Source organism: Macaca fascicularis, chromosome 20 (genome assembly GCF_037993035.2).
Source record: "Macaca fascicularis isolate 582-1 chromosome 20, T2T-MFA8v1.1".
Lineage (NCBI taxonomy): Eukaryota > Metazoa > Chordata > Mammalia > Primates > Cercopithecidae > Macaca > Macaca fascicularis.
Window position 1 is genome coordinate 72,262,124 of NC_088394.1, and position 15,635 is coordinate 72,277,758.

The following is a 15,635-nucleotide window of genomic DNA, read 5'->3' on the forward strand; positions in this document are numbered from 1 at the left end:
ATTGCTGTGGTAAGTCAGCTTGGGTAGGAGCTGACAGACAGAGGAAAAGCCACAGAACCCACAGATGGCTTGAAATCATCCTTGCTGCATAACCTGGCAATGACATTGCTAATTAAGGGTTTTTGTGTACTTCAGCAATTCATTATTATTTAAAGAGTCACAAATACACCAAATGTACTTATTAAACTATTTTTTGCTGTGTACCTTTTCCTGCCCAATATTCTAACAATAAATCCTAGTGCTAGCATTAGTAGTCGTTAATATTCATTGATTGCTAATTGTGTGTCAGCTTCTAAAAACTAGGCAGATAAGCATGCATACAACAATCCTAAGAAGACTATACTATAATTCTCATTTTACAAATGAGACAACAGGGACAAAGAGGTTAAGTAACTCACTGTGATAGAGAGGATAATACCTACCTAATATCTTAGTCCCTGAAACCTGTGAATATGTTGTGTTACCATGGCAAAAGTGCTTTGCAAATGTAATTAACTTAGGGATCTTATAATGGGAAGATTATTTTGGTTTATCCAGGTGGACCTGATATAATCACAAGGGTCCTTATAAAAGGGAAGTAGGAGGCAGGGAGAGAGGGAAAGAAGAGATTTGAAGATCCTGTGACACTGATCTCATGAAGGAAGAGGCCACAAGCCAACTGATCAAAGGTAGAAATTTTTTAGAGACTTCAAAAGGAAAAAACTCCTGCCAACACCTTGATTTTAGGACTTCTGAATTCTAGAATTGTAAGATAATAAATTTATGATGTATTAAGAGACTATGTTTGTGGTTATTTGTTTTACAACAACAATAGGAAGCTGTCTTAGTCCTTTTATGTTGCTATAACAGAATATCTGAGGCTAGGTAGCTTATTAAAACTAGAGGTTTATTTAGCTGATGGTTCTGCAGGCTGGGAAGTTCAAGAAGCATGGTGCTAACATCTGCCGGGCTTCTGGTAAGGGCTTTTGTAGGGTCAAAGCAGTGGAGAAGGTCAAAGGGGATGTGGAAAAGTGCAAAAAGGCAAAACCTGAGGGGTGTCCTGCTTTATAGCTACATACTCTTGCAAGAACAAATCCATTCTCATGAGAACTAATCAGTCTCATGAGAATAGGGATTTATTTGCTACCCTGAGAACAGCCACAAACCATTCATGAGGGATCTGCCTCATGGTCCAAACCCTTTCCACTGGGCCTCAACTCCCAGCACTGCCACACTGGGGAACAGATTTCAATATGAGTTTTGGTGAAGACAAACCACATCCATAACGTGGCAGAAACTAATATACTTGCCCAAGTGAGAGTGAGGATTCAAACGCACACAGACTAGTTGCCTTAACTACTATGTCAACATGAAATATATATTATTACAGACAACTGAAAAGGGGGCTAGAGTAAAAAGAGGGAAATTTGTCAGAAAAATTTGCAACTGTTGTCAAAAAACTAGAATACATACCCTGCCCATAGTGAGCCGGTATATGACAGAGCCACATTATTAATCTTGATAATAACCCAATCATTAAAAATATAGAATGTAAAATATGTATAATATATATATGTAAATATATAAAACCTCAGTTAATAAGAATACTAATGAACAAATTCACTGTTAGAAAAATAATTCTTATTGATTTCAATCAAGCAACAAGTCTCCTTTTACATCTTTAGACTGTAGGTCTTTTGCTGTTACAAATTTTGTTAGGTTCAGATTTCACATTTTTCCTATGGACAGTTTTCTAATACCTATACTTTTCCTATTTATACAACTCAACTGTGTACAAAAGATTATTTTCCTAGCTTGGGCAACATGGAGAAACCCCATTTCTGCCAAAAATACAGAAAAATTAGCTGGGCGTGGTGGCAAATTCCTGTAGTCTCAACTCCTTGGAAGGCTGAGGCTGAGGTTGGAGGTTCACTTGACTCTAGGAGATCAGGGCTGCAGTGAGCTGAGATTATGCCACTGCACTCCAGCCTAGGTGACAGAGGGAGATCCTGTCAATAAATAAATAAATAAATATTAAAAATTTTCCCAAAGGTATTTACAAAAGATAGGAATAAATATGATATTGACTATCAATTTAAATATTAATTTTATTTTGGATGCTTAGTTTAGTGTTTCTGAAGTAAATATTGATTTGTACTAATTTTGGTAGTTCTGTTTACTCATATTAGATCTTTTATAGATTAGTACAAAACAAATACATATTGCTATGAATCACCCTGAAGTTTTTTATTTTTGTATCTATTTGCATTGCTGTTGCTTTTTTAAGAGCTCAGATGTCTGAGAATCTTTGTGGAATAGTGAAAATAAATTCTGGTGATGGCTAAGATTTGATATGTTGTGTTCTTAGTCGTTGATGTGAAGTCCAAATGTATTTTTTCAGTTAACAGTGTTAAATTTTCAAAAACATGAAGACATAATTTTCATTCAAATTCAGAATATACATATATCAAAGAAGTATTTGATTCACTAATGAAAGAATCAGAAGGATGGTAAAGCTAGTTTCAAAGAAAATTCAAGAGATTGAGTATATATATAGGAATCCAGGAAAGCAGGTTGGAATAATATTACTCGGTAGATACATAAGAAGTTAATACCCAACAAGACAATAAATCCATAACTTTTGGAGATTCTACCAGACAGAAGCCATTTGCATCTCTACTGAGCAAAAATCTACAGATGACGTGTAAATTTATAGAATCTGGCCTTAATTATTATTCTGCAATAAATTGTAAAATCAGAATTTATTAATTCACCTAGAATTAAATAATCTTTACCTGTTTACAGGTAAAGGTTTTTTCATTTTTTATTTAAAAAAAATTTAAAAAAATGACACTGAGGAGATGTGAAGTATTTCTTTGCTTTATTTCCATTTTTTTCTAATTTTTCTTAACAGTGGTAAGATCACTTTCAAGAGAATCTATATTCCTGTCTCTGTCACCAGCATTTTTGGACAGCTGGGTGCTGTCCAAAATATATAGAATTCAAACGCTCCCTCTCTCTCTCAAAAGATTAATTGTTTCAGGTTTTTATATGATTAACTTTATGCCACGTAACTCAGTATTTTGTAATTGTTTAAGATGATTTTTTAAAGTATATCAAATGTCTTTGTGCAAATAACTTTTTATAAAAATTGCTTAGAAAAAAGTGACCTACAATGAGTGTTATATCTAAAATAATACTGTTAAAAATCATCCAGAATTTTTTTTTTCATTTTGTGAGAATCTATTTCTATATATTATGTGTGTATCCTTTGAAGTTTTCCAATACTGATAATGTACCCGCGTTGTGAATTATACTTAGCTTTTTTTCTCTGAAGGGTATTGTTTACCTGCATGGGAAATCTGTGATGTAACTGTAGCCATTTTGTTGATTTCCCTCTTTCTGTACTTTGTTCCTTTCAGGTCCCCTTTTTCAAGGTGAGCCAACCTCACTCCTACTCTGAGTACTAAATTATTTCCTGGCACTCTAGTTTCTCAGCTATCCTCAGAGCTTTCTTTTATGACAGTGAATGGGACAGTGCTGGGAAAATGTCTAGGCCTCTTGAAATTAAATGTTCCAAGAGTAATCGAGTTTATGGGGACAAGTTGTAGGACTTGAAGACTGTAGAGAGTGGCAAGATTACTGATTAAGATCTCCCTTTGCCTCATGTTTCTAGACCTGAGAACTGAGAGAGCCGTTTATCAACTACCTTAAGTGACTCCAGCCTTCTGTTACTCTTGATCAGAATGCCTGTTACAACCTGTAATGCTTTTATGAACCTTGTTGTTTACTTGATAAATATTGTCTGTCTTCACTAAATGGAAGCACCATGAGGACAGGGGCCATATTTATGTTGATTTTTTTTTTTAATCCCAGAATCTGGCACACTGACTCAAATGTGATGGGTCAAATAAAGTTTTATTGAATGAATTCATAGAATTGCATCGTTGTGTACCTGTGAAGCAAGTAGACAGTAAGAATGACAGAAAATGACAAGTGGCTTTGGTTTAAGAGTATGCCATTGCTTTAGGCATCAATGGTTTTATATGTTTTCCTCTATGCCATTTTGCTGATTGAAATATTCCAGGCGCAAAAGCTTTAGGTGCCACAGAAGATAAATATCATCATTATAATGTAATAATAACAGTAGCGAAAGAGAAAAAAAGTACTAGTAGGCTACAGTAACACAAGGTAAACCTTTAGTGGGAAAAATTCTCTTGGTAGCTAATTTCAAAAATAGTCTTTATCAAAAATGAAATCGTTACTGTCATAGTTGCCTTTAAGTGATACATTAACACAGAGATAACTGCATTGCTCCAAATATGTCAGCATTTAAAGTCTGTCTTATTGGAATTTTTCTTAATTTATTGTAATCTAATAATCATAGGATGCATTATTTGTATATGACACAGTTATATTTTTACCATGCACATTCATTCAGCTATGTAACAAGGAAGGATTGTTAGGCTAACATTATTCTTTCTACAGAATGCAATCTTTATTCATGTGCACTTGGTGAATGAATTCTTTATAAGCACATTAGCAAAATGTGAAAAAATAAAACCTCTGAGTCTTCAAAAGATGGCTGCGTAAAATAGTTGAAAAAAATTTGCAAGGTGGTGTGTATAGACGTTTCACATAAAATATGATGAATAATCTGAATCAAATGCATATTTGGGCTTAAAGGAGCTATAATAATTTCGTCAAATGAAACAAGATGAGTAAACTGAAATGTCATTTTGTTGACTGGAAGAGGCCAGCTTACCAGTTGAAAAATAGTTTCGTATTTTATTATATTTTTTGAGCCTCTTCATTTATTACATAAGTGTGCTCTCAAGGGTAATTGCCTTAAGAAAACTTTGACGTATGAATTGTAGGTAGTACTGTCAGGATTTCCAAGTGTTATGAGTTCTTTTTTATGTCTCTTGTTCAGGTGCAACTGATTTTGACAGATGTATTGTTATGTTACTGGTGTAACATGACATCTTTTTTCAGATGAACTGAATAAGAGTGATTTTGACAATAAGTAGATAAGACACGGTCAGAAAGTTGAAAAAAAAACATGTCAATGGCACAGTTATGACACAAATACCACAGAACAGACCTTATCCTTAAGTCAGGGTCTTTCCAACAATGTCCTTGAGAAGACAGAAAATAGTATTACCCTTAAATACTATCACTTAGCCACAAATGTAATAAAATAAGACAAAACACAAAGCTCAGTTTCATATGTACTCAAAGTGGCATTTGCTGAGTCTATGCTATGTGTGTATATGTGTGTGTAAACCTCGTTAACATATTGTATGGATGAAAGAATTTTGAGATATCAAAACCACTTTTTCTGAAGCCAAAAAAAAATTAACTTTAGAATTTCAAGAACTCCATTGAAAAACATTGATTGTGAAATATGCAAAGTGATTTAATGTATATTAATTATAACTCTGTTTAACGGAATAAGAAGAAATAGCCTTTAATAATATGAGAAAATGGCCAGGCACCGTGGCTCACACCTTCAATCGCAGCACTTTGGGAGGCTGAGGTAGGCAGATCGCCTGAACCCAGGAGTTCGAGACCAGCCTGAGCAACATAATGAGGACTTCATCTCCATAAAAAATAAACAAAATTAGCCGAGCGTGGTAGTGCACACTTGTGCTTCCACCTGTTCGGGAGGTTGAGGTGGGAGGGTCGCTTGAGCCTCAGAGGTCAAGGCTGCAGTGAGCCGAGACAGTGCCAGTACCACTGCATTCCAGCCTGGGTGACAAAGAAGACCCCGCCTCAAAAAAATTATTATTTTTTTTTTACTACATTTAGGAGTACATTTGAGAAATTTAGGAGTACATTTAAAAATGTATTTCTAGATCATGAATTTTGTAAATAGGTTAGTAAAGACGAAAATGAAATCAACCCCAGGTGTCAATAGGGAATTAGATGTTTGGTGGTCGTATTTTCCCTTACTGTTGATGGTCAGGAGCTGAACTACCAAGACAGTCCCTGACTTACAAAGATTCAGCTTACGGGTTTTTGACTTTACAGTAGTGCAGAGACAATATGCATTCAGTAGAAACCACACCTCAAGTACCTATCCAGCCATGCCATCTTTCACTTTCAGGGTAGTATTCAATAAATTGCGTGAGGTATTCAACCCTATTATAAAATGGTTTTTGTGTTAGATGATTTTGTTCAACAATAGGCTAATGTAAGTGTTCTGAGAATGTTTAAGGTAAGCTAGGCTAAACTATGAGGTTTGGTGGGCTACGTGTATTAAATGCATTTTAGACTTACAATATTTTTAACTTAAGATGGGTTTTTCAGGATATAAGTCCATCATTAGTTGAGGAGCATCTGTAGTATGTGTGTGAGTCCATATGCTGCTTTTTCTCAATATATTTAAAATGCTTTAATGGAAAAGATATTTATCCTTCGAATGCCTTCTAATATCTTTGTTTCTAGGATCAGAAGTGGTTGATCTTGATGGAAAAAGTTCCCTTCTCTACAGATTTGATCAAAAATCCCTGAGCCCAATAAAAGATATTATTTCTTTGAAATTCAAAACCATGCAGAGTGATGGGATTCTACTCCACAGGGAAGGGCCAAACGGAGATCACATCACACTGCAATTAAGGAGAGGAAGACTCTTTTTACTTATTAATTCAGGTAAAAAACTATTTGGTGAAGTGCTCAAAAATCTGATTATTTAGATATCACCTAAGTAACTTTATGCTTTTATAGCTTATCTTTTAACAGTCAAAGGGCCTTATTTTCCGATTCAAGGGCTTGTACATTTGCCAATATTGCTTTCATGTAAAAATGGTTCATATTTTGCAAATTGCACAAAATCTTCATTCAGTGTTTTTTACATAGTGCTGATAGAACTGTATAGCTATTTTCTAACATCATAAAGGAAGGGATGGGTCACTGAAAGATGTTGAGGTAGTAAAAACAATGATGTTGTAGCAAAGATAAAATTTACATAGAAAATGAGCATGCAATTGGTAATAATGACAAAAAGAATTAACAGCAGAGGAAATTACAACAAGGTTGAGAGATTATTATATTCAAACTTCAGGGAAATCCATCCTAGTGTTTGAAATGGAATGCATAGAAGATTGCAATTATTATGAAAGATGCTGGTCCACAGAAGGGAAACTTTTTTTTTTAATCTTTAAACTGGTAATAATGGTGCTGTTATTTTTCTCCTCTTCTAAGGTGAAGCTAAACTGCCTACCACTTCCACCCTGGTCAATCTCACCCTGGGCAGCCTGCTAGATGATCAACATTGGCATTCAGTGCTCATCCAGCGTTTGGGCAAACAAGTCAACTTTACAGTGGACGAACACAGGCATCATTTCCACGCACAGGGAGAATTCAATTTCGTGAATCTTGATTATGAGGTGTGATGGTTATGTTTCAATTAATGCTGATTTTATTATGTATATGTGGTTTAATCTCCCAAAGGCAAGTACACTATAAAGAACCCACCTTTTCAGTAAATCGTAGAACAGGTGAAGCATTTCCCAAGACAGTCTAACTCACAGTAGCAACTTTCGGCGTATAGTACTTGTACGTTCATCTTTCCCACAGTATGTAAATTGATTGTTGTAGAGGGAGGTGATCTTTTTTACCTAAAGTATGTAGTCACAGAACATCATATGTAGGAAATATTCTGCACCAAGAATCTTATTACCACAAGCAAATATAGGATGTTTGCTATGACTTCTTTGTGTTCTAGGGTATTTGTGAGCAGTACAGATTTATGAGGAGAATGTAGCAACAAACTAATTAATTATTTCATTAGCAATGGATTCGAATGCACAAGTATCAATATGTGCCAGAAACATATCTAAAATAAAATATTATGATTGGTTATGGTATTAAACAGATCAAGTTTTACCATGATATAAAGATGTATTTTTCATCAACCAATGAATATCAAAGCGAGATGTGATCAGCAACTTGTAAAAATAAAGTTCCAGTGTAAATAAAAGCCAAATGCACATACATTTGCTTTAAATCTATATCTTAATTTTTGTGTGTGTAGGGTTATGAAAAATTGATCTATGTGTGATGATTATGGCTATACATGCTAATCATAATTAAGCAGATTGTTAGAAAATCACTAAACAATATTATTGATGCCATTTTTTTTTCTAAGATCAGCTTTGGAGGGATTCCAGCACCTGGAAAATCAGTGTCATTCCCACATAGAAATTTTCATGGATGTTTAGAAAATCTCTATTATAATGGAGTGGATATCATTGATTTGGCCAAGCAGCAAAAACCACAGATCATTGCTATGGTAAGAGTCTTTACACGAAGACATTAGTAAAACTATATTTCTTTTTACTGCACAGTAAAATTGCTCCATTTTAGGTTCCCATTTGACATGATGTTTTAGAGGTTACTCCTATTTAAATATTTTTCTTTGATTAATATGCATATAAAAGATTGATTCTATCTGAAGGAATTGTAATTTTGGGGGCATAATTATTTTATTTTTATATGAAGTAAAGCGGTGTTTTTATGGTTGATATTTTAGTTTTATTGTGATATCATTACTCACAGGAGCCTAATTTCTTTTGATTTGTTTTTTTTTCTTTTTCTTTTTTGAGACGAAGTCTCACTCTGTCACCCAGGCTGGGGTGTGGTGGCATGATCTCAGCTCACTGCAGCCTTTGCCTGCCAGATTTAAGCGATTCTCCTACCTCAGCCTCCCGAGTAGCTGGGACTACAGGTGACTGCCACCACACCTGGCTAATTTTTTGTGTATTTTGTAGAGACAGGGTTTTTCCATGTTGGCCAGGCTGGTCTCGAACTCCTGACCTCAGGTGATCTGCCTGCCTCAGCCTCCCAAAGTGCTAGGATTACAGGTATGAGCCACTATGCCCATCCTGCTCTGTGAATTTTTAAATAATATATTCCCTGACAAACTTACCAGATGAGCATACAGAGTTTCTGGAATCAGATAACATTCATGTATATTAGGGAGACATTTGAAAAACTTGTATTTTGCCATAGTCATTCATGATAAATAAAAGAGACGAATAGACAACAGCATATAAGAAATACCACATGTAGGAAATCTGCACCAAGAGGTCTTACTACCACAAGCAAATATAGGATATGTTACAATATTGCATCTGCCAATCTGTCCAAATGGCAATGTTGGTCAGACTGTATTATATTCTAATTCTATGGAAACGGGGAGAATTTAAATATAACTCTCTTGGTTAGGTTTCAGTTAGGGAAGCAGCACCAACGTAAGTATTGTGAACAGTGGATCTGTATTAGGACTTGGACCTTCACAGTTTTCAGAGGAGCTACAAAGTGAATGGCCTGGCAGGGGAAGTGCAGGGTTCAGAGAAATCATTAATTCTGCCCAAAGCAATGGTGTGTGGAGGCATGTTGAAACTTACAGACATTTTCAGCCTAGGAGGGTTGAAGAGAACTTTGGCAGTTGTTGCCTGTGGGTAGCCACCACCCCTGTGTGTCCCCAGCCATGCTTCCGGGGATGGGCCTGAGCTTGCTGTTCGTCGGCAGGGCCAGCTGTGAGGAAGAAGAGATGGGCCATAGTGCAGGAGAGCAAGGACAGACTGGAACAAACCAGCCGCTGCATGGCCATCCCTCATCGCACATGATTCTAAAAAAACCTTTGCGACAAAATGTGTTGCTGGTGTTTCAATTCCAACTGTCAAATATCACCCAAGCTCTCTTTTTTTGGGTTTTACTCAGAAGCAGACAAGTAAGGGGATTCTGGGAAACATGGTTTCTAGCTTAACCAGTTTGATAATAAAAAGCAAACACATATTGATTTGAATGAATTTCTTTCATTGCTTAAAATCCAAAGTACATAAATTTAAGTTCACTTGTCAGCAAATCCCAAAGCACATCATAAGTGTATTTATTGTTTACATAGCATTTTATTTCTCATTATGTACATTGGTGGTATTTATGTGACCGTAACAGCCAGCAAGATTTTAAAATAGTTGTTTTTTTATAAAAGGGAAATTATTTAAAATAAAAATAAAAATATTTTAGATAGATGTGTGTGTGTGTATGTGTGTGTGTGTGTATGTGTGTGTGTATGTTTTATCCTTAAAACGAGTTTCTAGAAACTGCAAGGACCATTCACTCTTCATTGGCAAGAGGGTTTGCTGCTGGTGAGGTATCAGGCAGCTATCCGAATGATGCATAAGATCAAGCTGCAGCTTAATGGGTACAAAAATACGATTAGAAAGAAGAGGGGCAAAAAATTCTAGTTTTCAATAGCACAGTAGGATGTCTATAGTTTATAAGGAATTATAGTATATTTCAAAATAGCTATAAGATACGTTTTGTAATGTTCTCAACACAAAGAAAAGATAAACGTTTGAAATGATTGACATCCCAATTATACTGATTTGCTCATTACACATTATGTGCGTGCATCAAAATATCATATGTCTCATAAATATGTACAACTATTATGTATCACTAAGAAAAAAAAAGACCAAGATGCAACTGGTAAAAATGTTTCCCATTTTTTTTCCTAGATTTGATAGTCCTATCATTGCCTTTACATTATAGGGTAGCATGTTGGTTAGTGTAGTTTGCTGTTCAGCTTTTGTTATTTCATTCATTGGAACAATGTATTCGTTTATAATAAAAGTGAGTTCACTTTTCACAGATTCATAATAGTGCCAAATGTTTTCGTTTGACCACGACCAAATGTTTTATGCCAATGTGTGTTCTTCTAAATAAGCTTGACTTCATTGACTTTTAAATTTATATTAAAGTTGAGAAATGGAGAGAAGAGCAGAGCAAAGGGTTGAAGAACCTTTAAGAAATACGGCAGTGATTTGAATTGTCATGTTGATAGCAGGCAGTTGTTTTAAATTGTGGAAAATGTGAGATGGAAAAGCAGCCTTCAAATTCTGTTACTAATGCGATGTGAATAACATTCTGAAAGCTTTCTCTTTGACTCTCTTCTCAGGGAAATGTGTCATTTTCTTGTTCACAACCACAGTCTATGCCCGTGACTTTTCTGAGCTCCCGGAGTTATTTAGCGCTGCCAGACTTCTCTGGAGAGGAAGAGGTTTCTGCCACTTTTCAATTTCGAACTTGGAATAAGGCAGGGCTTCTGCTATTCAGCGAACTTCAGCTGGTTTCAGGGAGTATCCTCCTCTTTCTGAGTGATGGAAAACTGAAGTTGAATCTCTACCAGCCAGGAAAATTACCCAGTGACATCACAGCAGGTAATAAATGTATTCCCCAGGGCAAAGCATATGGATTTGAAAGATTTCATTATCTCTGTGGCCAAATTTTATGCATAACCAAAAATTTCATATTTGCTTAATAAATGAATACTCGGGTTAATAAGATTATAAGTGCTCTTCCTTAGAGGAACTTGATTCCAATTTTCTTTTAAATATGGTTCCAATACTAGCAGTTCTTATTAACCAAAATGATAGTTTTGGGGGAACTGAAGTTTCTTTTTGTGACCCTGTCTCCTACTCCAGGCAAAGAACATATCCTAAGGTGACATGTTTTGGGGAAAACTTGAAGACCTCGAAATAGGCCAACAAGTTAACTAAGTGTCCCTCAGTGGAAAACTAGACTCTTCCTAACACACCTATTAGTCTTATCTGGTCTGTGAGAAAAACGGAGAGGTCTTTCTGGGATCTATATCTATATCTGTATATGAGTGTACAGTGTGAATGGTAACTTTATTTGCTGATGTCTTATGTAAAGAGTTGAATACATTTTGGGGGGATGCAAAGAGTTATGAAAGAGTCCTCATTTGGGCACTAAATGTAATTCTTCTACTTGTAGGCAATACGGTATCGTTTTAATGATTAGAGGTAATAAGATTAAGGTGACTATATGAATGTCTAATTTAGTCAGTGCTTTGAGTGAGGAATATTTTTTTCTCTTCATTAAAATTATATAGTTGTTGACAAAAGCTCTGCATCACATTTTTACGTATGTACAATAGCATCCAAGCCAAGCAACTAGAGGTTACCTTGGGGTAAATTACTACATTAATTTAATAAATGATTTTTAAAAACAACTTAAAGATTCCATTGTACTACTCCTCTATATTAACTATGACCAAAAAATAGTGGAATGTGACTTAAAGAGGAGAAAAAAAGGAAAAGTTAAAATACAGTTGGAAATTAAATATGAGAAAATAAGTGTACAAATGGATATACAAATGCCTATTCTTTATATGTCTTTTTGTTGCTGTACTACTATTGTAGTTTAAATATGGAACTGAGAATTCAATATTAGTTATAATTTTCAAAGAGATACTACGCTGTGACTTTTTATTTAATGTTCAAAATGTGGTAGATTTGCTGGCTAGACAAAAAGAAATAAATTAATCAGTCTCGTATTAATAATTAATAGGCCCTGAAAATGAAAGTCTAAAAATGTAAGCTTGCCATTAATGTGTCATTTATTGTGATGTATTTGACATCTTCTGAAGTGGTTATATTCATACCCTAATTTTTAGTATCTTAAAGAAACCACTTCAGTGCAACGTTACTGTGGTGAGCTCCATGAAGCCAGCCTATTTCTTTTTTCTTCCTTTTTCTTCTTTTTTCTGAGATGGAGTTTCGCTCTTATTGCCCAGGCTGGAGTGCAGTGGCGCAATCTCAGCTCACCACAACCTCTGCCTCCCGGGTTCAAGCGATTCTCCTGCCTCAGCCTCCCAAATAGCTGGAATTATAGGCATGTACCACCACACCCAGCTAATTTGGTATTTTTTAATAGAGACGGGGTTTCTCCATGTTGATCAGGCTGAAGCCAGCCCATTTCTAACCACTTTACAAGCGTGTATAGTTAATATATTACTAGGTATAAGTCGTATAGAATACCCCATGGTATTTAAACATTTCTAAATTAATGTTTAAATTCATACACAATATAATCTGTTATGACATCATCTGACTTTGTATGATTATTTTCATACTAATCATAAGGATACTAGACTAAATCTGAATGTCAGTACACTGAAGATAACACAAGTAAGATTTTACTTAAAAACTCTCTCTACCCTTTTTTTTCCGTTTCTTTCACGATATTATTTTTTGCTAGTTCCCCTGAAGCAAGTACATTCTGCGTTGGAAAATAGACCACTTAAATGGGAGCTGTGTGGGTGGTCAGTTTGTTCTCCCAAGGGGAAGACTTTCCACTTATGTTTCACGTATGCAATGCTTGATAATTAAACCAGTTGTCAGGATGTATTATAATGACTTTCAAGAGAACCACGTCTTTACTGATGGATTGCTATCACGTTGTACTAAATCTTTGCATTATATAAGGATTGATTAATTTTTCTTAGCTTCTGGAGATACATTTTACGAAAAATTCAACATTTTAATATATTTTATAATGAAATTAAGATGAAATTGTATTGAGAAAGAACTGAATTGTGCAAATGTTTGAGTTATCAGACTAAATTTTTAATATGTACAGTTTTGCAAATTGTCATTTGGAATTATTCAAAAATATTATGTCAGCTTAAATCATTTTCGAAATATTCACATTATATTAGTATAAATCATAAAACATATTAGCAGCACTATAAAATCCCTTATGACACAAAATATTTTTAGTCATTGCCACCTTTATAGATGTCAAAGCAAAAATCAATGAACAGTACAGTTTTATGTTCCTATGTAAAACAAAGTTTTTAATATCAAATTTGAGATTTCTGGTATGATCTTAGCATTTCTGCTGCTGTTTTTGTCTAACAGTGAAAATCAGGCTTATAACCATTCCTCTTGTCCCCATGGGCAGGGCCTGGCAGAGGCAGGCTTGCAGTATTTGAGATGTTTCTGCATTTTTCTATTACTAAGCATTCTTGATTCTTGTGCCCCTGAGAGTGGAGCAGACCCTTTGATTTGCTGCACCCAGGAGAGCCATTTTTGTGAATCCCCCTTCCTCCCTTTCACTGTTGAAATATTCCTAACTTTTGGGCTATACCCCTGTCTCCCCTTAAACTCTTGCTCTCCACCAAAGTGATGGGTACCAACCACCTCCATATTTTCATCTTGACAAGGGCTATCTAGTGATCTGGATCCTTAATTCTGGTTAGTGACTACAGTTAGTGGGTATAAGAATGTCTGGCACTTTAGAGTGCTGAAATACAGCTGGAAAGAGGCAATACCCTTTGGTGTTTCCCTAATGAATGGCCTAGGTATAATTGCCTTTTGCACCTTTGCAGAACTCCTACCCTATATGGCAGGATGATTTTTTTGTTATACATCGTGCGCTATAGATATGCATTGTAGTCTTATGAGAGGGTGATGACAACTAAGCTCTCATGTTTCTGATGCAATTTAGGAGTGGAACTAGAAGATGATCTATAGAGAGGGAGTAGATGTAAATCTTCCCTCTCCTGCTGTGTTTTGTGTGTTTATGTGATTTAGGCTGAAAGACAGAACAAAGAGAGCAACAGAAAGAGAAAGAGAGAGAGAACGTTCTAGTCCATAATCTTATCCTCTACAACCTGCAATTGCAAACACTTCCATTTACTATTCCATCCTTCCATTATTCCAATTGGCATTGTCAATGTTTTCCATCCGAAGACTGCAATGAACATATCTGGAGTTAAACAAGTTGAATTTATTGCTTATTGCAACAGAGAGAACACACCCTGGAAACCAAGGGTTGTGTGAAGACAAAGGTGTTAGGATGACATAGGATTTGGGGTTATGTTAGCTGATTTGAGGGAGGTTTCAAGGAAGTGAAAAATTGCTGTAGACGAAATGCTGTCAGGAAGTGAGGGTAATTCTATGATTAGATATCTTTGTAAACCTTATCTAGAAGGATGAAGGAATGAAGTAAGGCTTAAGTTGTAATTGGTAAATACAAAACAAAACAATTGGTCATTCATAAGTATTGGGAGAGAGAGAAGTTTGTGTTTTGTGGTTTGTGCGGTAGCCTTGTTTCTGTCTGTGTTTAGACAAGATTGTAAAGTAGTCGTGACTTTTCCCCGCCTTCTTTCCATTATAGTCATAGAATGGCCTTGTCTGATGTTGGTGTTCTGTGTTATTGTTGACATTCAGCAGAAGAACACCAAAGCCTAGCCCTCAGTGCTAGCCAGATTCTCACAACACCAAGGTCTCACTGATGGTATCAGGCCATGTCCTAGCTGTTGGGGCCTATTTTTCTTAGAGTTAATTGTTTAACTTGAGCAAAAAATAAAAAATAAAATAAAATAAAATAAGGGATACACCTGTCTTGCAGACAGGGCAGAGTGTAGGTTTTGGAGTCAGTCTTGGTTTTCTGTTTTCCTTCAGCTATCCAGCAACTGGATATGACATCGGTAGTTTCTTTTCCTCTCTCAGTCTCATTTTCTCCTTTTCTAAGATGAAAATAATGATAGTTGTAGTGAAGATTAAATGATACTATGCATAGAAAGCTCCCAGTATTTGTTATAAGTAATACCTCAGCAAAATTATTATTTTATTATTATGACAACGTGTTCCTTCCCAGACTTAAAAGTTCTGAGTAGTGGGACTGGTGCACAGAATTTTCATTCAGTTACACAATGTCAGAAACAAGAAAACAAATCCAAATTCTATGATTTCTCTTTCTCTTTCCTGTTTCACAGTGGTGTGGCCCTTGAAAGGGGCCATCCTATTATCAGAGCCAGTAATGGAAAGTTGTAT

At 35.5% G+C, this 15,635-nt stretch overlaps 1 protein-coding gene across 2 annotated transcripts in view; it reads left to right on the forward strand.

The window, feature by feature from the left end:
• The window catches only part of CNTNAP4 (contactin associated protein family member 4), a 278,925-nt gene that overhangs the window by 165,735 nt on the left and 97,555 nt on the right, over positions 1 to 15,635 (forward strand). For both annotated transcript variants that reach the window (XR_012428822.1, XM_005592595.5), the window contains exons 5-8: positions 6,430 to 6,633; positions 7,186 to 7,370; positions 8,132 to 8,275; positions 10,949 to 11,210. Coding sequence is in view for 1 of the 2 variants with exons in the window: in XM_005592595.5 (XP_005592652.3) it covers positions 6,430 to 6,633; positions 7,186 to 7,370; positions 8,132 to 8,275; positions 10,949 to 11,210 (795 nt within the window). In the remaining variant the exon portion in view is untranslated. The remainder of the gene's footprint in view (positions 1 to 6,429; positions 6,634 to 7,185; positions 7,371 to 8,131; positions 8,276 to 10,948; positions 11,211 to 15,635) is intronic.